Source organism: Macaca nemestrina, chromosome X (assembly GCF_043159975.1).
Source record: "Macaca nemestrina isolate mMacNem1 chromosome X, mMacNem.hap1, whole genome shotgun sequence".
In the NCBI taxonomy this organism is placed as follows: domain Eukaryota; kingdom Metazoa; phylum Chordata; class Mammalia; order Primates; family Cercopithecidae; genus Macaca; species Macaca nemestrina.
The window spans coordinates 36,532,878-36,557,503 of record NC_092145.1 but is presented as its reverse complement, the minus strand read 5'-3'; the positions used below and the strand labels follow the sequence as shown (position 1 = coordinate 36,557,503).

The 24,626-nt window shown below is 43.8% G+C and overlaps 1 protein-coding gene across 2 annotated transcripts in view; it reads right to left on the bottom strand.

Annotated features, from left to right (window-relative positions):
- LOC105468385 (KIAA1210 ortholog) overlaps positions 1-24,626 on the bottom strand; it is an 80,275-nt gene that overhangs the window by 49,215 nt on the left and 6,434 nt on the right. Inside the window, exons 1-2 of one of the 2 annotated variants that reach the window (XM_011718504.2) lie at positions 6,645-6,756; positions 1,690-1,760 (exon numbers count right to left, since the gene is read on the bottom strand). In XM_011718504.2, the coding sequence (XP_011716806.2) occupies positions 1,690-1,750 (61 nt within the window). In that variant the 5' untranslated portion in view covers positions 1,751-1,760; positions 6,645-6,756. Of the gene's footprint in view, positions 1-1,689; positions 1,761-6,644; positions 6,757-24,626 lie in introns of those variants that run through there. The other variant, XM_011718503.3, reaches the window with a different exon arrangement.

Below are 24,626 nucleotides of genomic sequence, written 5' to 3'. Positions count from 1 at the left end.
GTATTTTTAGTAGAGACGGGGTTTCAACGTGTTAGACAGGATGGTCTCAATCTCCTGACCTCGTGATCTGCCCGCCTCGTCCTCCCCGAGTGCTGGGATTACAGGCATGAGCCACCACGCCCGGCAATTTTTTTTTTTTTTTGAGATGGAGTCTTGCTCTGTTGCCCAGGCTGGAGTACAGTGGTGTGATCTTGGCTCGCTGCCACCTCCACCTCCCAGGTTCAAGTGATTCTTTTGCCTCAGCCTCCCAAGTAGCTGGAACCAGCCTCCCAAGTAGCTGGAACTACACAGTCCTGCAACCACACCCAGCTAATTTTAAACATATTTTTAGTAGAGACAGGGTTTCTCCATGTTGGCCAGGCTGGTCTTGAACTCCTGACCCCAAGTAATCCACACACCTCGGCCTCCCAAAGTGCTAATACTACAGGTGTGAGCCACCACACCTAGCTGGAAAGAAAACATTTCTAACTAAGCTCTCCTCCCTTTAACCTCCCAACAGCCACCTTATTCTCTGGCCAGCCCTGATTAGTTCTAAAACTTCTAAAATTGTACTCAAATATTTGGTCTTACAAAAACAAAACAAAACAAAAAAACTTGAGAACAGAGAAAAGGCATTTCTTTACTACCACTCTTCATCAAGATGTACTGTGCTGCCATCTTCTTTTGTAGGCATCTGTTTAGTTCATATCCAAAAAGATAGGTCAGTTGGTTTGGTAGTTGGGTCTGCTTTGGTGAGAAGGCCTTTCACTCATTTATTCATTCATTCATTTATTTAATATTTTGGAACACCTAATCTCATTCTCTCTCTCTCTCTCTCTCTGTCTGTCTCTCTCTGACACAATACTAAACAGTGATAACACAGAGATGAAGAAGACCCTAGCACTGCCATTAAGAATCCGTGATCAGGCTCTCAGCATCCCCTGCCCCACATCATGTGTGAAGCCAGGCCCCCAGGAAGCCACAAGGAGATTCCCCTCTGTTCTTCCAGACAAAGTTTTCTGTACCATACACCACTAAAGAAAACTCGGCAAAAGAATGGAAGAACAACCCAATAAACTGTTCAATTCAATTATGTCTTTACGCTCAATGTCTCACATTACATCTTATGATTTCTTTTTTATTTTGTGTGTGTGTGTGTGTAAAGCTTATCATTGTTTAGTGACATTTGCCTCCCTTTCTAATTGTTCCATGCATGATCACCTATCACTCACAGATTGCGCCACAGTTTAGGCAAGGGATACACAAGTAAGTTTTGCCAAAGAGAATTTTTGTCAATTGAATCCTATTTAACAGAAGCCTGTGGAGGCATCTTTTGTTTCTACCTCCTTTTACTCCTCAACAAATTAATCTCTTGCTTAGATCTGAATTACTATCTACAGTAAAACCTCAGTTGAATTTGTCAGATCATGGTCTGTTCTGATTGCTTTTTTTTTCTGATGAAGCAGAAAAGGCCTTAGTAAGTAAAATCTGGTAACCATTTTCAAAGAAGATTGCAGGACCTCAGGCAAATCTTTGACCATCAGTGTTGGAGGTGACAAAGAAGAAATTAGAAAACGGAAAAGTAAACTTCGTGACTTAGTCTAATGATCTGAGCTTGTTTTCCTGTGCCTTGCTTCTTTGTCCTAGGAGCTAAATAAACACAGTGAACAAATCTAATTCTGGTTATCAAAGTTTTATTGGGTTACTTACCCTCATCACTGGCCTCCAGAACATCCAGACTGTCACAAATTTCACTTAGTGATTCAGCCATTGTAGGATGACTAAAATAAAATAAAAAGCAAAAGATCATCATTTGATAGTCAGGGCGTATTGCAATCCTTTCACCCTACCCCTTATCCTTCAGTTATATTCTTAAAATAGCCTAGAAAACATATACAAATGGAATTGCCATTACAGAGAGTTATCCTTCCTTTAAAAAAGACAATGATTCCGAATGATTCCATTTACATAAAATGTCCAGAATAAGCAAATACATAGACACAGAGAATGTCTTGCTTAGGGCTGGGAGGGTTTTTTTTTGGTGCGGGGGGGGCCGGGGGGGTTGGTAAAGAGTACAAGATTTCTTTTTTTTTTCTTTTTCTTTTCTTTCTTTTTTTTTTTTTTTTTTTTTTTTTTTTTTTTTTTTTTTTGACAGTATCTTGCTCTGTTACTCAGGCTGGAGTGCAGTGGTGCGATCACAGCTTACTGCAGCCTTGACCTCCCAGGCTCAGGCAAAACTGCCACCTCAGTCCCCCAAGTAGTTGGGACTATAGGCACATGCCACCACACCCAACTAATTTTTGAAGTTTTAGTATGGACAGGGTCTTGCTATGTTGAACTAGAACTCCTGAGCTCAAGCAATTCTCCTGCCTTGCCATCCCAAAGTCCTGGGATTACAGGCATGAGCCACTGTGCCCGGATAGGGTTTCTTTTGGAGATGACGAAAATGTTCTAAAATTGATTGTGGTGATGGTTGCAAAAATCTGTGACTGTATTAAGAAGCATTGAATTGTATACTTTAAATAGGTGACTTGTATGGTATGTGAATTATAGCTCAATAAAGCTGTTACCAAAAAAAGACAAATGCAAAAACCTGATCTATTGTTTTGTGAGTTGGGGCCCATTAACTTTGGATGCCTATTACTATTCATGGTGTGCTCAGGGAGACAAAATTGTTTTGATAAATACGCAGAGCCACAAACAAAAGACTGAAACATCTGGCTACATGAAAATTTCAGGCCGGGTACAATGGCTCTTTCCTGTAATCCCAGCACTTTGGGAGGCAAAGGCAGGAGGATCACTTGAGCCCAGGAGTTTGAGTTGAGGCTGGGCAACATAGCAAGACCTCATCTATACAAACATTTTTTTTTTTAAATAGCTGGGCATTGTGGCATTTACCTGTAGTCCCAGCTACTGCAGAAGCTGAGGTGGGAGGATGACTTGAACCCAGGAGATTGAGGCTATAGTCAGCCATGATCATGCCACTGCACTCCAGCCTGAGTGACAGAGCAAGACCCTGCCTCAAAAAGAAAAGTAAAACTTATGGAAAAAAATAAGGCAATAAAAGAATGACAAACTGGAAAACAATACTAGCAACAAATATGACAGATACAGGGGCCAAATTTCTTAATTTATAAAGAACTCATATAAATCAATAAAAGACAAACAACTTGGTCTAAAAGGGACAAAGAATACAAAGCAGTTAGCAGAAAAAGAAATACAAATAACCACATGTGAAGAGGCTCCGTCCTACTAATAATGAAAGAGATAGAAATCAACATATCAAATGAGTATTGTCATCTATCAGATTGTCAAAATCCTTAATTTGGATGATATTGCATTGCTGACGAAGGTGGGAAAAAATAGGGACTCTCATACACTCTGGAGTATAGTTCTAACTCTCTAAAGAGCAATTTGGCAATATCTATCAAAATTTAAAATGCACATACCTTTTGATCCAGGAACATCACTTCTCGAACATTACCTTATAGATATTCACACTTGCATACAACAATATACATACAAGAATGTGTGTTACAGCATTGTTTCAAATAGTTAAAAACGGGAAACAACCAAAGGGATCATGAAAAGGATAATTCTCCCATGACTCTATGTCACGCTTCTAAGGAAGCATGCCAGTTGATAATCAAACTTTTAGAAATCAATGTTGACAATAGTTTTAGAGACAGGGCCTTGCTCTGTTGCCCAGGCTGCAGTGCAGTGGTGCAATCATAGCTCACTGCATCCTCAACCTCCTTGGCTGAAGAGGTCCTCCCACCTCAGCCATCATAGCAGCTGGGACTACAGGCGTGCTCCTCCATGCCCAGCTTATTTTATTTTATTTTATTTTATGGAGAAACAGGGTCTCACTATGTGCCCAGGCTAGTCTTGAACTCAAGTGATTCCCCTGCCTTGGCGTCCCAGAGTGCTGGGATTACAAGCATGAGCCACTGTGCCTGTCCTAAAAGTGGGCAAAGGATATGAACAGACACTTCTCGAAAGAAGACTTTTATGCAGCCAACAGACGTATGAAAAAAATGCTCAGCATCACTAGCCATCAGAGAAATGCAAATCAAAACCACAATGAGATACCAGATACCATCTCACACCAGTTAGAATGGCAATCATTAAAAAGTCAGGAAACAACAGGTACTGGAGAGGATGTGGAGAAATAGGAACACTTTTACACTGTTGGTGGGACTGTAAACTAGGTCAACCATTGTGGAAGACAGTGTGGCGATTCCTCAAGGATCTAGAACTAGAAATACCATTTGACCCAGCCATCCCATTACTGGGTATATATCCAAAGGATTATAAATCATGCTACTATAAAGGCACATCCACACATATTTATTGCGGCACTATTCACAATAGCAAAGACTTGGAACCAACCCAAATGTCCATCAATGACAGACTGGATTAAGAAAATGTGGCACATATACACCATGGAATACTATGCAGCCATAAAAAAAGATGAGTTCGTGCCCTTTGTAGGGACATGGATGAAGCTGGAAACCATCATTCTCAGCAAACTATCGCAAGAACAGAAAACCAAACACTGCATGTTCTCACTCATAGGTGGGAATTGAACAATGAGATCACTTGGACACAGGAAGGGGAACATCACACACCGGGGCCTGTTGTGGGGTGGGGACAAGAGCGAGGGATAGCATTAGGAGATATACCTATTGTAAATGACGAGTTAATGGATGCAGCACACCAACATGACACATGTATACATATGTAACAAACCACGTTGTGCACATGTACCCTAGAACATAAAGTATAATTTAAAAATTGTAAAACTAAAAAAAAAAAAAAGAAAGAAAGTTTGTATGTGTGTGTGAGGGGTGGGGGATCTGATGAGCACCATAATCCAGAGAAAGGGTGCTATATTCATCCGCGCCAGAAGGCCGTAGAAAGGCAAGCAGAGACTTTGCCCCTATGATAACTCTCCTTGAGGTATTGCTGTAACTGAATGAACTATTGTAAAGTGGGGTTAAGTAGATTCTAGAATTCCCTTGCCACTCCAGATCTGCTCTGTTCCCAGACAGCTACGCTGCCATTGCTCTTTCATGGGTGGGCTTCAGGCCCACCCTGTCCTGCTTTCTAGCTGTAAATCCCTGATGCATCTCCAGAGTTGGGGGGTGGGAGGGCGGGAGTGGTGGCCACAGGCTGTAAGGCTAAGGAGAACTTGAGAGTTCACATAGCCAGAGTGACTGAAGCCTTAGAGAACAAAAGGTTCCAAGTCACCATGAGAACTGACAGGGCTGTGGTGTCAAGATTGCTTCAGACCCACTTATCGAGATGCCCTATGGTTCCCCACAATTCCCCCTCACTGCCACAAGTAATAAATCCAATTTGTTCAATGACAGGTACATTCCTGGCTGAAAGGTATTGATACTTTAAGTCACTCAACTTTTATGAGTTAATATTACAATTCTGCCTGAAGATGACTGAGTCCCAGGCCCTCACAGTGATCAATAATTACCCCCCTCAACACACACACACGGGGACACATGCACACACACACACCCCGTCTACTCCATAACCACAGCGCCTTTCTTATCATATACAGACCTTCAAGAGAGCCCACATCAATGGATTTACACACCAATGCATTGTCCTAGAAAGAATGACTTTACCCTTGGCATTATTGTCTCTGCTAGTTTTCCAAGATCTGGAGATCTGGCAGGAGCAAAGAGGAATGAAAATTCAACATCTGACTGGACACAGTGGCTCACACCTGCAATCCCAACACTTTGGAAGGCCAAGGTGGGTGGATTGCTTGAGCCCAGGGCTTTGAGACCAGCCCGGGAAACATGGCAAAACCACATCTCTAGAAAAAATACAAAACAAATTAGCCAAACATGGTGGTGCATGCCTGTAGTCCCAGCTACTCAGGAAGCTGAGGTGGGAGGATCACTTGAGCCTGGGAAGTCGAGGCTACAGTGAGCCATGATCACGCCACTGCACTCCAGCCAGGGTGACAGGGTGAGAACCTGTCTCGAAAAATAATAATAATAATAATTCAAAAGCTCTTAGGAAATTCAGAGGGAGAACAGGAGGAATTTGCGTCACTGGTAAGTTCCTGGCCATCTTAATAAACACAGCAGTACCCCTACCCCTGCCGCTATAGAAGCCTTTTTAGACATTGGGGAAATAAACTATCTTAGAGAAGCCTGTGGGAAAAAAAGCCCGTTAACCAAAATGTGAAGCCATGGTAGGCTAACATTGTCATTGACCTACCACTGTCAAGTGTAGAAGATAGAAAGGGAAAAAAAACACTAAAGAGAAAAAATATGAAAGTTGAGGGAGAACAAAGAAAGAGGGCATCCTGGCTGCATCTGAATTTTTAGAGCACTAATAGAATCATCGCATTTAACCCTTGAGCTTAGACTGTCCTGTCTGAAATTCTTTGTAGCATACTTGCCTTACTTCCCCAACCAAATCTTAAAAACCCTGAGGCTTTTAGCAGGCACTCTGTTGACAACGCCACCATCAGCCAATCCAACTGGACATATAAAACTGTCTCCCCTCCTAAACAACCCAGCAACGACAGCAAAACACAAATCTCCCCTTGAGTTCAAATTCTCTTGCTGTTACCATCCCATTCCTCTGCATCTCTTTAAAGTAAAACTCTTTAAAGAGTTATCTATACTTACTGCCTTTATGTCCTCACTTTCTATTCTCATGAGCTCTCCAATCAGGCTTCCAAAGTGAACTGTTTCCAAGCCAGTCCACCAACACTGCGCTTGCTGAATCCACCAGTTTCTTTAACTTTCAGCAGCATCTGATGTGATTGGCCACGCCCTTCTTTTTGAATAATTTTATCACTTGTCTTCTGGAACACCACACTCCCTTAATTTTCCTCCTACCTTATTGGCTGTTCCTTCTGGGTCGCCCTTGCTGGATCTCTCTCCTCTCCCTGATTTTGAAATGTAGCACTGCAGGGCTCTGTCCTTGGCTCTCTTCTTTGACTACAGTCACTTCCTAGACCCTCACCATTAAATAGAAATGTTAACGTGAGCAGAATTGCAAGCCACGTATTTTGAATTTTCTAGTAGCTACATTTTTAACAAGAAAAAAGAAACAAGTGAGACTGCTTTTAATAACATATTTTATTTAACCCAATATAACCACCATATTGTGATTATTTCAACATATAGTCACTATAAAAATAATATTAATGGTATATTTTACATTATTTTTGTTCACAGTAAGCTGCCACATCAGCTGCATCAGCCTCCTGCTCCAAACCCCCCAGTGGCTTGCCATTAAGCACAGAGTAAAATCCCAGCCCCTTACCATGGGCCTTATGTGATGCAAGCCCACCCCATGCTCCACTGATCACCAAACCCGCTACCCCCCTACTTCATCCCTTCACCTAGCCTCACTGGCCCTCCTGGTAATGCCCCCTTTCAATCTCAGGATCTTTGCATTTGCTGCTTTCTCTGCTTGGAGGACTCTTTCCCCAGATAGTTGCATGGTTGGCTTTTTTGCAGCATTCAAGCATCCAATGTTACTTCCCCCCAGAGAGCATGTCCATGATCATCCTAGTTAAAATGTTCCCACTCTCTCTCCATCCCATTATTTTTTTTAATTTATTTTTTATTTACTTTTTGAGACAGAGTTTCCCTCTTTGTGCCCAGGCTGCAGTGCAATGGCGTGATCTTGGCTCACTGAAACCTCCGCCTTCCGGGTTCAAGTGACTCTCCTGCAGCCTCCTGAGTAACTGGGATTACAGGCATCAGCCACCATGCTCGGCTAATTGTGTATTTTTAGTAGAGATGGGGCTTCTTCATGTTGGTCAGGCTGGTCTCAAACTCCCGACCTCAGGTGATCCGCCCACCTTGGCCTCCCAAAGTGCTAGGATTACCGGCGTGAACCACTGCGCCAGGCCAATTATTCTTTATTAACATCTTCATAACCCTCACTGCTGCCTAAAATTATATTCTATGTTAATTACTAGTTTCTTGTCTATCTTCTCAACTTGAATGTAAATTCCATAAGGTCAGGGTCCTTGTCTATTTTGGTCATCATTGAATCTCCCAGGACCCAGAATGGTACCTACAATGAAAGAGGCAAAGGATTCACTGTTGAATCAGATGTGGTGTGTCAGGGGAATAGCAGGCACTCAATAAACCTTTGTTGAATTAATGCATAAATTCAATAAAAGAAAAAAATTCTTCAATTTTTTATTGAAAAATTCAGTAAAATCCACCTTTGTGGATTTTACTCTGAGCTTGATGGCAAGTCACTCGGGGCTTTGGAGCAGGAGACTGATGCAGCTGATGTGGCAGCTTACTGTGAACAAAAAGAATGTAAAATATACCATTGATATCATTTTTATAGTGATTATATGTTGAAGTAATCATAATATGGTGGCTATATTGGGTTAAGTAAAATATATTATTAAAATAAAAGTGGTTCCTATAAAAGAACCACCTTCGTGGTCAGAAATTTCTTCAGACACAGAGGCATGCTATAGGGGGCAGAGGAAGACTTGTCTTAGAAGAAGAACCCCCTTGTTTTCCAGTTTAGCAAGACCTGTCTTCCCTCCCAGCCCTGGATTATTCACCTGTACAGAACCAAGCACTCTTGGACCCCTCTTTCCCTTGATACACAGAGCCCATTCCTAGATATCCTAGCCAGGTGAACCCTGAATGTGGAGCCCCATTCAGCTGGGCTAGGTCTGGACCCTCACGGAGAAAGAGGTTTCAGTAAAAGAAACGCTGCCTCTTCCTGCTTTCCAGCCACCACCTTTTCTGTCCTTTTGCCCCCACAAGCTGATCTTATTAAACAAAGCTTTCCTTCCCAAGTATCTCCTTTTAGAGGCATCACTGTATATTTCTTTCATGTGCCTCATTATGGCTAATATCAATTTAAAATAAATTTGTTCCTTAATCATACCATGATTCATTGGTGGTGACCTTGGGGCTGCCTTCTCTGAGCTATACTTTTATTTATGATATTTAGAAAAAGCTACAGTCACCTCACAATCTCAAAAAAGGCACAGTGTTCTCTCTGAAATATAACCATGAGCCTCCCCTGCTTAAACTTGTCCACCAGCTTCCTGCTGCCTGCAAGATAAAAGCCAAGTTCTTAACACTCAAGGCCCTCTGCAATCTGGTGTTCTCTGCCCGCTGGAGGGGGTCCAGTCTCCCAGCAGCCCACCCCGACTCACACCCCCATGCTCTGACCTCCCAGAATCACCATGTTCTTTTGTTTTCTCTGTGTTCCGCACAGGTTGTGCACTTGGCTTGGAACATCATCCCTGTAATTCCTACATCCTTGAAATTACACATATGCTTCAAGACCCAACTCAAATGCACTGGCCACCCATGCCCCATGCTCTCAGCCCTTTGCACATACCTCTTGTCATAGCTGATATCACCTTGAGAACAGGGACCTTGTTTTGATTATCTGAGTATTACCAGCACCTAGCGCAATACCAGGTACGCAGGAGGTGCTCACTGTATATGTTTATGGATGGATAAATGCAGGGGGTGGAGAGGGTCTTGCAGTGGCAAACAGAAGTCAGTGGGAAAAGTGGTCTTTTTTAAACATATGGGGACACACTGAGACACACTCTCAGTAAAAGACCCTTCTGCATGAAGTCCCTTGAAAAAGCTGGCAAACTGAATAAGGGAAGAGGAACTATATGTTTTTATCCATAAATTAAGACAGGCTTTCAGAACCACTTCCAAGGACCAAACATAGTCATGTAATAATGGTTATCAGGGAACCTGGCAGAGCAGAGGTATGGAGTCTCATTATCAAGTCATTATTAAAGTGCTTTGTTTGCTTCTCTAGGCCGACCCCAGATGCTTAGGGCCCAGAGCTGCCTTTTCCTTCTCAAACTGACTCATTGGAGGATTGAACAAGGGCTCTGGGGGAAAAAGAGGGGGAAAAAGAGGGGGAAAGAAGGGAAAAAGGCCCTTCTTCCAAGGTTGTTGAATTTTTTAAACCACAGCCTGATTCAGCTTCAGGGATTCAGAAGACTTTTCCTGACAGCTCTGTTGCCCTCCCAGAATGGATAATGCTAATGGGAAGCAGCTGGCCTCATGTTGTTGGTTTTCTTTAAACAATGTAATAGGATGAAATGTATTTCACGGAGTCTGTGGTAAACAGAATTCTAAGATGACCTACAAGATTCCCACCCCCTGGTATGCATGTCCTGTAAATCCCCTCTCCTTCAGCCTGGGGGGAACTAACCTAATCAGGTGGGCCTCTAAAACGGAGGGTTTACAAATACCACATGCTCTCACTTATACGTGGGAGCTAAACATTGCGTGTGCATGGACATAAAGACGGGAATGACAGATACTGGACACTGGGGACTACCAGAGGGGAGAGGGTGGGAGGGAGCAGAGTTGGAAAACTACCTATAGGGTACTATGCTCACTTCCTGGGTGATAGGATCAACCATACCCCAAACCTCAGTAACATGCAATTTACCCATGTAACAAACCTGCCCAAGTACCCCCGAACCTAAAATAAAAGTTGAAAAAATAAACAAAACACAAACTTGAACATAAGTGAAAAAAAAAAAAAAAAAAAAGGAGGGTTTAGAGATCAGATAATAGAAGCCAGAGACAGTCAAAGCTGCAGCAGATGCTGTCCTGTTGGCCGTGAAGTAACCAACTGCCATGTTGTCAAAGGCCACATGGCAGGGCATGACATGTGGCCTCTAGTAGCTGAGAGAACCCCTTAGCTAACAGTCATCAAGAAACCAAGGACCTCGGGCAGGGCACAGTGGCTCACGCCTATAATTCCAGCACTTTGGGAGGCCGAGGCAAAGGATCACTTGAGCTCAGGAGTTTGACACCAGCCTGGGCAACACAGGAAGACCCATCTCTACTAAAGATATAAAACGTAGCCAGGCATGGTGGCGCACGCCTGTAGTCCCAGTTAAGGCTGAGGTGGGAGAATTGATTGAGCCCACGAGGTCGAGGCTGCAGTGAGCCGTGATTGCTCCACTCCAGCCTGGGTGACAGAGTGAGACCCTGCCTCAGAGGGGGAACAAAAGGAAACCAGGAACCTCAGCCCTATAGCCTCAAAAAACTGAATTCTGCCAACAACCATTCAGTTTAAAAGATAACCCTGTACCTCAGAGGAGATCTCAGCCCTAACAGTGATTGAGCCTTGTGAGACCCTGAGCAGAGGACTCAGCTAAGCCCAGTCTGGAGTCTTGACTCATAGAAACCAAGAGATAGTAAATTTGTGTTGTCATAAGACAGTATTTTTTTGTCATTTGTAACACAACAATAGAAGACGAATAGAGTCCTAGAGGCTCTAGCTCTAATTGCAGTTGAAACCAAAACCAGGGTAGGTTTGGAGCCATGTAAACTGCAACACAGACCTGGTATAGAAGCACCCAAGGGGATTATATGCTCCCTTCCCCCAGTACACCCCACTGCAAACACTTCTTTACGAAGAACTTAAGTTGCTACTCTCTCAAGCGAATTGTCAGCTGAACTGATTAGACCCTGCCAAAATGTTAGAACATGCAAAATCCCTTTAAAGACTCAGCTTGTTTGAGATGGCTTTCCCTACCCCCAGGACAATGTCTTTAACCCCTTTCAAACTATTTTATTTGAGACAGGGTTTCACTCTGTTGCCCAGGCTAGAGTGGAATGGCATAATTGTAGTTCACTGTAACCTTGAACTGAGCTCAAGCAAGCCTTCTGCCTGAGCCTCTTGAGTAGCTAGGACTTACAGGCATGTGCCACTATACCCAGCTAATTTTTAAAAAAAACTTTTCTTGTCGTGGTGGGGGGTCTTGCTATGTTGGCCAGGCTGGTCTCAAATTACTGGGCTCAAGTAGTCCTCTTGCCTCTGCCTCCCAAAGTGCTGGGATTACAGGCATGAGCCACTGCACCCACCCTTTCAAACTATTGCTATACTTTGTGCCCTCAATCAAGAATGTGCATCCACCAAGCAGTGGCTAAAGAGCCCTGGAGTTTGAACATTCTGAGGCGTGGTAAGAGGAGAGAATGGTGGTGATTGGATTCTTCTAGAGGGAGTGTCTGATGGCAGGATGCCAACTCATCGAGGAACCAGGAACCACCTTAAATGAAAGTATCAGAAAGGGCCCTTATACCCCTTAATTGAAAAATAAAGTATCCTCCAGGGGAAAGGAGGCTATAATCATCCCACAGCTTCCTCTTTTCTTGCAGGAGGTTGGCAGGAGAGCACCAGAGGTCCAGCCAGCTCCTGAAATGCAGCCCTTGGACACTCCATAATGAAGATGGCTGCCCTTCTGATCACACAATGAGCCCCAGAAATCCTACTCCACGAGTCCACCAGTAGTCATGGTTCCACTGTGGAAAGTCACCCCACTGATTGGCAGAGTTCACTTGGTGGGTAGGGGTTTGATACCAAGTTCCACCCAGGATACAACTACATCCATGCACAAATCAGGGCTGTGGGATGTAGACAAAATGATTGGCATTTGCCCAGCAAGGGCCAAGAGCAGCAGCAGTTCTCAGCAAGCCCAGGGCCAGCTAGCTAGCCTTGAACTTCTGTTTGTTTGTGCTCCTAGGAGCAGGTGTGAACACCCTCATGGGAACCTGGGTAGAAGAGGAGAACAATCTTTTTTTCTTTTCTTTTCTTTTTTTTTTTCAGACTGTGTCTCAGTTGCCAGGCTGGAGTGTAGTGGTGGAGAACAATCTTGATGGCCATTTATGCTGGCTCTGAGAGCTCTGGGTAGATATCTACCCAAAGCAGAAACTGATGCATGGCTTTGGTGGCACATTATTATATTTTTTAATTTGGAAATTTTGTATTGATGCATTATATTTGTACATATTTATGGGGTACATGTCATATTTTGTTACATGCATAGAATGTATAATCATCAAGTCAGGGTATTTAGTAGATATTCATCGCCTCAAATATTTATCATTTGTGTTGGGAACATTTCAAGACCTCTTTTCTGGCTATTTTGAAATATACATGTTCTCACTCATAGGTGGGAACTGAACAATGAGATCACTTGGACTCAGGAAGGGGAACATCACACACCGGGGCCTATCATGGGGAGGGGGGAGGGGGGAGGGATTGCATTGGGAGTTATTCGTGATGTAAATGACGAGTTGATGGGTGCAGCACAGCAACATGGCACAAGTATACATATGTAACAAACCTGCACGTTATGCACATGTACCCTACAACTTAAAGTATAATAATAATAAATAAATTTAAAAAAAAGAAATATACAATATATTATTAATTATAGTCATTCTACTCTGCTATGGAACATTAGGACTGATTCCTTCTATCTAACTGTATGTTTGTATTAACCAACCTCTCTTCATTCATCCCTGCCACCCATACACCCTTCCCAGTCTGTGGTAACTATCATTCTACTCTCTACTGCCATGAGATCAACTTTTTCACCTTCCACATATGAATGAGAACATGCATTATTTGCCTTTCTGTGCCTGTCTTATTTCACTTAACATAATGTCCTCCAGGCTTATTCACGTTGCTGTGAATGACAGGATTTAATTCTTTTACATAGCCAAGTAGTACTCCATTGTGTATATATACTGCATTTCCTTTATCCATTCATCTATTGATGGACAGTTAGATTGATTCCATATCTTCACTACTGCAATGGCACACTGCTTGAAATGACATCTTCAGCAAATTCTGCAAAGTCAACCCTCCAAATGTCCATGGATGTCAGTAGCAAGACACACCAGGGAGAGAAGGTCACCCCTCTACATCCCACACCCTCACCTGTGGGTATTTGAACATCTGGATCGTCAAACAGATGCCCAAATAGGCTCTAGGGGATGCCTGCCTCAGATACTTGCTGCAGGGCAATTGTCACTGAGGCCTTTCTTACACACTAGGAGGCCAGAGAATAATGGAATCTACCCTCTCCACCTCGTCATCACGAGGAAGCCCATTTCAGAAATACCTCTGAGCACCCTGATTGTCATCCAGCGAACATGCAAAGAACGTGGCCTAAAAGGTCCTTTCTGAGATCTCTCTAGCGGCCTCGAAGCCTAGCAGACAGGGAGTCCTATTCCGTCTTTCAGTCCACAAATGCTATGATCAAAGGCTCTGTTCTTGTGCAGTGAGGGGCAATTAATATTATACAACTAATCCAACTAATGAAATTTCTGAGTCCTCAGTCTGTGCCAGGCAGGCACTGTAAAAAATTATTTTATGTGCATTATCTAATTGAGTCCTCACAAGAGTCCTATGTAGTAGGCATGGTTATTTTGCTTTTATTCTTTTCACCCCCATTTCCCAGATGAGGAAACTGAGTCTTGCTGAAATTAGGCAGTCTGTGCAAGGTCATACATGTTATGAGTAATAGAGTTAGGACTCAAACCCAGTTCTGGATTTTAAAGCCCATGATTCGACCACTATACTCTTCTCCTTCCTCACTTGGCAAAATCTGGTCAATTTGAAATGCCCACTCACTGCTGCCCTAAAGAATCTTCCTTACTGGTCTATTATATCACCTGAAAATAGAATAACTCACCAGGCCATTAGCAGCCCCTAACACCTTTGCAGATATTTGTTGACGTTTTAACAGTGCAGAGTCCTGCCAAAAATGACCCACTAGATACGTATATTGTGATGAGGGATCTTAAAGGAGATAGGTCTGCGGCATGGGGACCCTTGGGTGGTCAGGCTGAAGTACTGTTCCAGCACTGGGGAGGGGGGGACAGGAAAGCATGAGAATACTAGAAGACTCAAGAGAAAAGTCAGAATTGAGGGGCCCTAAGGATGGACTTCACAGCTTTGAGCATGTGTTGGGTGCCAAGAGCTCTGCCCCCAAATGCTCTGCCAGTTCTCAAGCCCATCCCAGCAGAATGTGTCTAAGGCTTTTGATCTTATTGTTGAGTTACTGCAGTAGCTGTTATTACTGCTTCTAACCGTCAATAACATACCAGTTGAGGGAGGAGGTAAAAATCTCCAAAGAGGAAAAAAAAGTAAAAGTAGAAGAAGGCCGGGGGTGGTGGCTCACGCCTGTAATCCCAGCACTTTCGGAGGCCAAGGTGGGCGGATCACCTGAGGTCAACAGATTGAAACCATCCCGGACAACATGGTGAAACCCCGTCTCTACTAAAAATACAAAAATTAACTGGGTGTGGGGGCGGATGCCTGTAGTTCCAGCTACTCGGGAGGCTGAGACAGGAGAATCGCTTGAACCTGGGAGGCAGAGGTTGCAGTGAGCCAAGATCATGCCACTGCACTCCAGCCTGGCAACAGAGCGAGATTCCATCTCAAAAAAAAAAAAGTAGAAGTAAAGGGGGTTGCTAGTGGAGGATGTGAATTTTACATAGCTCATTGGATTATGTGGGATTTGATATAGACATCTCCTGCCCTTAGAATTCAAAAGCCATCAAGGAGTGGAGACACCAGGAGTCATTCTCTGGCCAGGGGAGGAAGGGGAGATAAGGGAGAAAGAACAACCAGTCCTCTGGAATGTGTTCCCAGCCCAAGCTGAACTATCTGTGTTCTTTGTGCAGGCACATTGTAACTTTCTGGTTTCATCTTGCAGCTTTTTGGCCCACGGGGTGGAGGTTGGGGAAAGCAATCTCAGCATCACCCCATGGTTATGAGAAGTAGCCTTTGGTCTCCCAGTTCTGGAGGGATATAGAAGTCTCTGAGTGAATTTCATCTTAGCAGGAAGGGAATGGGCATAAGGAGGGGTGATGCTGATGTCGTTGTACCCGGAGGGCACATACCCACAGAAATAAAAATGCCACGGCCAGGTGCAGTGCCTCATGCCTGCAATCCCAGCACTTTGGGAGGCCGAGGCCAGAGGATCACTTGAGCCCAGGAGTTCAAGAGCAGCCTGGGCAACATAGCAAGACCCTATTTCTACAAAAAAAATTTCTAAAACTTTAGAACATTTCTAAAAATTTTTTAGAAAAGAAATAAAAACGCCTCCAAGAATCTGAGATCACTGGACATTCTCAGTCAAGGTGACATCTGAGCCTTTAGGACCTCAGATTTCTTTAACCCTAATCCCATGGACAGCCCTGCAGCTTGGCAAAGGCAGCTCCCTACCTGGAGTTATGGGAAGAGTTATCCGAAGGTTCTCTAGCCCCAAATCTTTCCTTTTACCCCAGCCACGGCACCACCCTCTCTTTCTACCTGGCCTAAAATATCCACCATCGGAATCATTCCCCTTGAATCAGACAACAAAGTCAGAACGTTATTTCCCAGAGCCTGTCTCATTAGTAACCCCAAGGTCTTTATGCACAGCTACTATGTGCTCAGACCTGTTTCAGGCGCTATGTAGGCAATGACAAAATAAAATCGTTAACATTTACTTGACAATGAATATGTGCAAATGCTGTTCGAAGTGCTTTGGATGCATCATCTCATTTAATCCTCAGAGCAATCCTATGAGGTAGGTACTAGTTATCTTCACTTCTCCCCCATTTTGTAGATGAGGAAACAGAAAGGCTAAGTAACTGCCCAGGGCACATGACAACTTCGAATTCTGAAGGTAGGATTTGAATCTAGGCAATTTGACTCCAGAGCCAATAAGTGCTACAGAAAGTGACCGATTCTCTGATGACAAAGAGAAAGAATAGACATGAAACAACTGAGAATAGAACTACATTGGGAATCAGAAAGCCTGTGTCCTGAAATCTGCTGTTCCAAAAAGTTGTCTTTGCAGCCCTGCCCGAGTCATAGCCCCTCTTTGGACCTCAGTTCTCACATTTGTAAAATAAGATGAGGCAAAATTATCATGTGTTAGGACAAGGATTCTCAGGGTTAAACTCTACGGCAAGCTTGTCCAACCCACGGCTACTGTGCTGCATGAGGCCCAGGATGGCTTTGAATGTGGCCCAACACAAATTTGCCAACTTTCCTAAAACATCATGATTTTTTTTTTTTTGCGATTTTTTTTTTTTTAAGCTCATCAGCTGTAATTAGTGTATTTTATGTGTGGCCCAAGACAATTATTCTTCCAATGTGGCCCAGGGAAGCCAAAATATTGGCTGCCCCTGCTCTAGGGCACTGGCTACATATAGGAGGAGTCTGTAGGCCCCAAGAGTTGTGGAACAAAAAGCTGGAGTGTACTTTACTTACATGTGTGGTACAGAGGGCTAGATGCCAGAAATGAGGCAGAGGGGTAAGATCAAGCCAGAAAAGGGTGTCCATAACACATGGCAAAGCTGAGAATGGCAAGGAACAGCAAAGCAAGGCTAGTATGCTGAGATTTAGATGTAAATGAGGTCAAAGAACAAGAGAAGGTGAGACTGAAGGGGAACAACATAGGAGGCCGTCAAGCTACAGAAGTGACCAGAAGGTACCTGTACGGGTGGCTCCATCTACAGCAGAAGGGACTAAAAGGGACCTCTCAATGCAGGCTGAAGTCACCATGAAAGGCTCAATAGAGAAGGCAGAAGTTTTTGTTGTTGTTGTTGTTGTTGGGTTTTTGTTTTTGTTTTTGTTTTTGTTTTTGAGACGGTGTCTCGCTCTGTCACCCAGGCTGGAGTGCAATGGTGCAATCTCGGCTCACTGCAACCTCTGCCTCCCAGGTTCAAGCAATTCTCATGCCTCAGCTTCCTGAGTAGCTGGGATTACAGACATGTGCCACCACATTTGGCTAATTTTTGTATTTTTAGTAGAGACAGGGTTTCACCATGTTGGCCAGGTTGGTCTCAAACTCCTGACCTCAGGTGATCTGCCTGCCTTGGCCTCCAAAAGTGCTGGGATTACAGGCATGAGCCACCGCACCCGGCCAAGAAGGCAGAACTTAAGATGCTCCAGGTGCTAGGCAGAAAAGTTTGCTGACAGCTTGAGCACTGAGGCACTGAGAGACAGCACAGATGAGTTACGGATGAGGACAGAGAGAGCAGGTGACATCCACAAACCCTAGTGACCAGGAAGGAGTGAATAATGTGCCCAAGCTCTTCCTCCTACAGTATGCTACCTGGAAGGAAAAGAAAAGTGGCAGTGAACGCCAGGAGAGCAGAAATCTGTTGGGCTTCTCTAAACTTCAGGCACAAGAATCCCTAGTCAGAATGACCTAGGAAAAAGAAAAAGCCACACTGGGGGTAGCATCTGTCCTCACAGTGACCGGGAGAAGCTCCTAAATGGGGGTGGCAGGTGGCTGGCCCCTGACCCAGCTGGACACTGCCCAGTTGTCCACTTGAGCATGAGAGAAAAGTATACACCAGCATGTGAGGAATAAATGAGATGCATAGAAAGTAGCACAAAGAAAGTGCTCAATAAATAGTGGGATTTTCAAAACTTCCATGACAGATAAAGGCGAACTGTGAGTACAAGGTTCAAGGAGGAAGGCTGTAAGTCAAGAGCATGTGTAACAATCACTGATTCCTTGGCACTCACTCGCAGGGATGCTGCTTCTTCAGTTGGAGTGGGGCCCAGGAACCTGCAAGTCCAGAACCTTCCAAGTGACTCCTGGGAGGTGAGGGCTCCAAATACCTCGCTTTAAGGAAACTCTGCTGTAAATCACCTTGGGTACAGGGCATGGCTGAAACAGAAAACCTGAATTGGGAAGACATAAGAAATGGATGGCAGCTAGAGTGTGGATTAATAGACATTGGAACCTCAGGAAAGTGGGAAGGTGGGAGGGGAGTGGATGGTGAGAAATTACCTATTGGGTACAGTGTATACTACTAGGGTGTTGGGTGCACTAGAAGCCTAAACTTCACCAAGTATCCACACTGTATCACTCATATAAAGCTCTTGGCAAGAAGCATAACACATAGTAAGCACTCGATACATGTTCACTGTTACTGGTATTACTCTCCCTTCTGCACAAGAAGGCTGTCCTCCCCACGGTGTTAATGACCTGTGTTCCCTGTTCTTCATCAGTTTCCCTAAAGTAGGAGATGAGACATTCTGCAGTTACCTGCAATATGTCCATGTAATACAACTGCACTTGTACCTCCTACATCTATATCTTGAATAATAAATAATAAAAAGAAATGGATGGTAAGGCAAGCGTGGTGAAGAAAAAGCAATTTGAATGATATCTAGAGAGAATCGTGACCACAGATGGAGGTATTTTTCTTCTAATAAACACTTCTAAGGTGTGAGCCTCCAATGAGGCCTCCAGCAATTTTTGGACAGTTCAAACCCCAGCTCTGCAATTAACTAGCTGTGAGGCCTGGGGCACATGGAGTCCTTTCTTGGAGCCTCCGTTTACTCCCCTAAGGACTAAGTGGTTGAACTAGACTTGAAGTCTAGGGTTATTTTTAGCCCAGGCATTCTTGGATTCCATTATTTCCTGAGATGATCTTTCAAAGTTCCCAGTTCATCCTAGAGTAGCCAGATTTTGCAGAGGCTCACTATAAGTCCTCCCTGAGTTGGCCAATGGTGGCCCAGCCTTCACAGCAAGCCTTTTAGAAGCCTTTCAATATTGCAGAACACTGTCTTACTTTCAGATTGTTTAGAAACCTAAGCTATATTTGTCATTAAAAAATGCACAGGCTGGGTGTGGTGGCTCACACCTGTAATCCCAGCACCTTGGGAGGCTGAGGTGGGTGGATTAACTGAGGTCAGGAGTTTGAGATCAGCCTGGCCAACATGGTAAAACCCCATCTCTACTAAAAATACGAAAATTAGCCGGGCGTGGTGGCATGCACCAGTAATCCCAGCTATTCAGGAGGCTGAGGCAGGAGAATTGCTTGAACCTGGGAGGCAGAGATTGCAGTGAGCTGAGATTGTGCCACTGCACTCCAGCCTGGGCAACAGAGCAAGACTCTTTCCAAAAAAAAAAAAAAAAAAAGCACAGGTTGCAGATTTAACTAAAAATTCCCCACTCATTATTTCCTCCACTTCTAAAGAGAACTACCTCATCCCAAAGAGTTTCCTCCTTCCTCTAACTCTGAAGAAGCAAACATAAGCCATTTCTGTATAAAATAAGTCTCAGGATCATTGATGTTTGGCTTCTGGAGCCACAAGGACAAAAGGAACAAACATTCTTCACATGTGAACTTAAAATTATGTCCTTCAAAAATAGGGCATGGCTGGGCATGGTGGCACATTCCTGTAGTCCCAGCTACTGGAGAGGCTAAGGCAAAAGGATTGCTTGAGCCCAGGAGTTCGAGGCCAGCTTGGGCAACACAGCAAGACCGCATTAAAAAAAAAAAAAGGTTTTGGAGGTTTAGTGAGGATTTTCCCCCTTCTCTTTCCCTTAACAGGTTTCTGGATACCCCTCCAACTATCATAAATGAACAGTGAACTAAAGCAGAAACCTCTGTTCACATGCTTGATGGCAAACTCTAGAGAGGAAACTTTCCGTGCCTGATCTACTGGGTTCTGTTGCAAATCTGAGGAGGCAGATGCGCCTGTGCTCCCAGGACCCTTTCCTTTCTCCCATTGGCTCAGAAGACTCTCTCTTTGACTTACTTTCCTTTCCATTTTCCCAGGACAGTTGGGCTTATGGAAAGGGAAGATCTAAATGCAGCAAGGAAGAAGTATCACGATCCTTAGTTCATAGGATGGGCTAGTTAGTCCTTAGCTCATGAAGTTCACAGGCCAGGAAATAAGAAATAAAGACCTCGTTAATGTAAAAATGCAACATGACTTTATCAACTTTCTGTAGCAATATTTTTCTGAAATACACTGCCTCCTGTGCTGTTGCTCTTTTCTTACTCATATCTGGACTTTCCCAGGTCCATATCTCTTCTTTTCTTGTTCTCTTGTTTCTATTTCTCATTTTGAACATCTCCCTTATATGTTATAGTAGATAACTGAATTATATTGTTCTAAGTTTTTGTGTTTGTAGCAAGAAATATGGTTCAAAATGTTCAAATTAGATGGGTAAAGTATTTTTTTTCTACTTTTAAAAGTTCAAGCAAGTTGATTTAACAATATGGGGCCCTTTGTTAATTTTTTCTCCTGGGGCCTTGGCCTCATTAGATGAAACTCTCCCTCTTCCTATGAGGCTGGGAAATTTTTGAGGACCAGAACCTCAGACTAATGCAGATCTTGACAAGCTGTGTGGCCTAAGGTAAGTCATATAATCCCTTCATGCCTCAGTTTCCTGATTTACAGAATGAACATGATAATAGAAGGGTCTGGGGACAGAATTTAGGAGATGAAGGGAATAGGTAGAATGAAAGAAGTATGAACATCATAATAAGTCTTTGTGTAGTGCTCTTGACTCTGATCCAGTAGTTTCTAAGCAGATGTGCTTTTGTCACAGAAAGAGAAATCTGGCACTTTGACCTTCTGAGGAGGAAGCATAACATAATTGTGAAAGGCTTAGGCTATGAAGCTGGACAAATCTAGGTTTGAATCCTAGTTCTTGTCAATTACTAGGTGTGTGATCTTGGGCAAGACACTGAACTGCTCAAAACCTAAATTTCCTTAGCTGATAAGTGGGGCTAAGTGTAGTACTTTCATCATAGGCTAACTGTGAAGATTCATTCATTTAATAATTGTTCATTGAGCTCCTGGTATGTGCTAAGAAGAGCCCAGAGCAGTGCTCAGTAAAGAGAAGGGCCCTGCTCTCACAGACAGCATGGTGAACTAACTCACTGCATTAGTCCATTTTGCATTGCTATAAGGGAATATCTGAGGCTGGGTAATTTATAAAGAAAAGACTTTGATTTGGCTCATCGTTCTGCAACCTATATAAGACTGCCAGCATCTGCTTCTGGTGAGGGCCTCAGGAAGCTTCTAATCATGGCAGAAGTGGAGCTGGTTTGTGAAGATTACATGGTGAAAGAAAGGAAGGAGGTGGGCACAGTGCCTCACGCCTGCAATCCTAGCACCTTGGGAGGCCGAGGTGGGTGAATCACCTGAGGTCAGGAGTTCAAGACCAGCCTGGCCAACATGATGAAACCCCATCTCTACTAAAAATACAAAATTAGCTGGGCATGGTGGCGCATGCCTGTAATCCCAGCTACAGGAGGCTGAGGCAGGAGAATCACTTGAACCCAGGAGGCGGAGGTTGCAGTGAGCCGAGATCATGCCACTGCACTCCAGCCTGGGCAGCAAAGTGAGACTCCATCTCAAAAAAAAAAAAAAAAAAAAAAAAGAATAAAGAAAAGAAAGAGAAAAGAGAGGGGAGGAGGTTCCAGGCTCTTTTCAACAATCAGATCTCATGTGAAGTAATAGAGTGAGAACTCACTCATTACCACTGGTAGAGCACCAAGCCATTCATGCGGGATCCATTCCCATGACCCACACACCTCCCACTAGGCTTCACCTCCAACATTGGGGATCAGGTTTCGACATGGGACTTGGAGGGTACAAGTATCTAAACTATATCACTCATATAAAGCTCTTGGCATGAGGCATAAAACACAGTAAGCACTCAATACATGTTCACTATTATTGGTATTACTCTCTCTTCTCCACCAGAAGGCTTTCCTCCCCATGGTGTTAATGACCTATGTTCCCTGCTCTTCATCAGTTTCCCGAAAATAGGGGATGAGACTTTCTGCAGTTACCCATACTCTCTCCATCAGCCCCCCAGTAACCAGCAGGTTTGTCCAACGGTTACCTGTATTGGGGGTTGGGGCCCATGGGTGTGTGAGGGCAAAGCCAACCGGATCCAACCTGTGCCCTTGGCCCATTAGCTACCATTGGATCAATAGGCCACAGATATGGCTTGAGTTTCAATCCCAGACTCCTGGGAAACTGATTGTCCCCAGAAAGCCTCTCTCTGGGTTCACAGAATGTAGTGACTTCTTTGGGGCAAGTATCAAGCCCAGGTGAGGCCGCTCAGGCTCCTCATTAACTGTATTTGTGACCATCCAGGCCCTGTGCTTTTAACCTTTCACCCGAGTCTGTTCTTAAACAGTTCAGACTGCTTTTTTGGACACTGCAGTGGCACAGCAAGGAAAATCCTTCCCCTTTCCTCTTCTCCAGAAAGGACTAAATGGCTTTCCTATACCAACAGCAGAAACTTTTATTTCCTTTGGCTATCCCAAAGGAACAGAAATGGGATCATGACTAGCTAATTGGTTAATGGTCGCTCTTTGTTTGTCAACATAAGGTGACAAGGGAACTCATATTTACTGAGGGCAACCTACTTGTGCCCGCCAGTTACCTGATTTAATCTTTGTGACAACACTGTGAGGTAGGAATCATCTCCATTTTACAGATGAGAAAATTAAGGCTCAGAAAGGTTAAGGCATTCACCTATGGCCACATGGCTAGTAAGTAGCATTGTGAGGATTCAAACCCATACTGGACTCCAAAGCCCCATGCACTTTCTACTATATGGTACCAAAATATTTTCCACATGTGTACATATATATCTGTCAGTCCAGACACTCTGCCTAAGAGGCTGAACCCTTGGGCAGTATGGCCTTTGATGGCACACTATACTTTCCCCTTGTATACTTTCTTCTTTCCCCTTGAACCAGATGCCTTGCTCCTTCATTAGGAGCCTGGGAGACAGCTTTGTCCATATAGTGCTCTGGCTTCCCAGCCCCAAATGCCAAGCTTCAATGCATCCTTAAAATGGTGCATGGGCTGTCCTGCCATACTCTGGTCAGGTGACCAACAGAGCAGGGCCTAACATCGTGAGGAACTCCCGGTTTCCTGCTGCTCTCCGGTACAGCCTTCCCAATTCAGACACTTACATTCCAAATTTAAGACAGTTTTACCAAGGCAGGAATTTTGTACTGAATCTGGATGAAAGCACAGCTGCAATGTGCAAACTTATGGCACAAACCTTATACTTCCAGAGGGCTTTGTACTCTTCAGAGCACATCCCAACAATGCTGTAGCATAGACAGCTAGGAGAGAAGCATTTTATTATTCCCACTTTGCAGATGTGGCCAGAGAGGCATGGGAACATGCCTAGAGGAATCCTGTGAGGGCAGAGAGTTGGAGCTCTGCCTCTGAAGTGACCTTTAAATAATGTTGCAGGGGAGGTCTTGTTTTTAAGCCCTGCACAAGACTCACTTACATGATGACAATTACTATACTTATCACAAATCTCTAGCAATAATTGCTAACATCTCTCAAATTCTTACTGTGCTGGATACTGCTACATGTTTTATTTCTCAGGCATAATTGAATTTGATACTCACTATCCTGAAAAGTAGGTACCATTGTTACTTCTTGTTTTGCAGATGAGAAAACCGAGGCTCAGAAGGCCTAGATGACATACTCAAGACCATAAAGCTAGAAAGTGGTAGACTGTGGACATGAACCCAGGACTATGCTCCACTAGATCATAATGCCTCTAACACTGAATCCAATATGAAAGCCACTAGCCACATGTGGTTGTTTAATTTTAAATTACTTGAAATAAAATAAAATTAAATACTCAGTTTTTCAGTTATGCTAACCACCCTGCAAGGGTTCAGTAGCCACACGTGGCCAGTGACTATCTTATTGGACAGCAGAGATAGAGGTCATTTCCATTATCACAGAAACTTCGAGTGGACAGTGCTGGTCTAAATGCTCTTAAGGTGGGTCCTCCTCAGACTTCTACTTTGGGAAACTGTTATTAGTTTAAGGTAGAATCTCATAATCTAGGGATGATTGACATTTGGGGCTGCAAAATTCTTTGGTGGGAGGTAGGGGATGGCTCTTCCTGCTCATCCTTGGATGTTTAGCAGCATCCCTGGGTCTCTAACCACTAGATGTCAGTAGCATACCTTGGCCCCAAAAATGTCTCCAGACATTGCCAAATGTCCCCTGGGGAGCAAAATTAT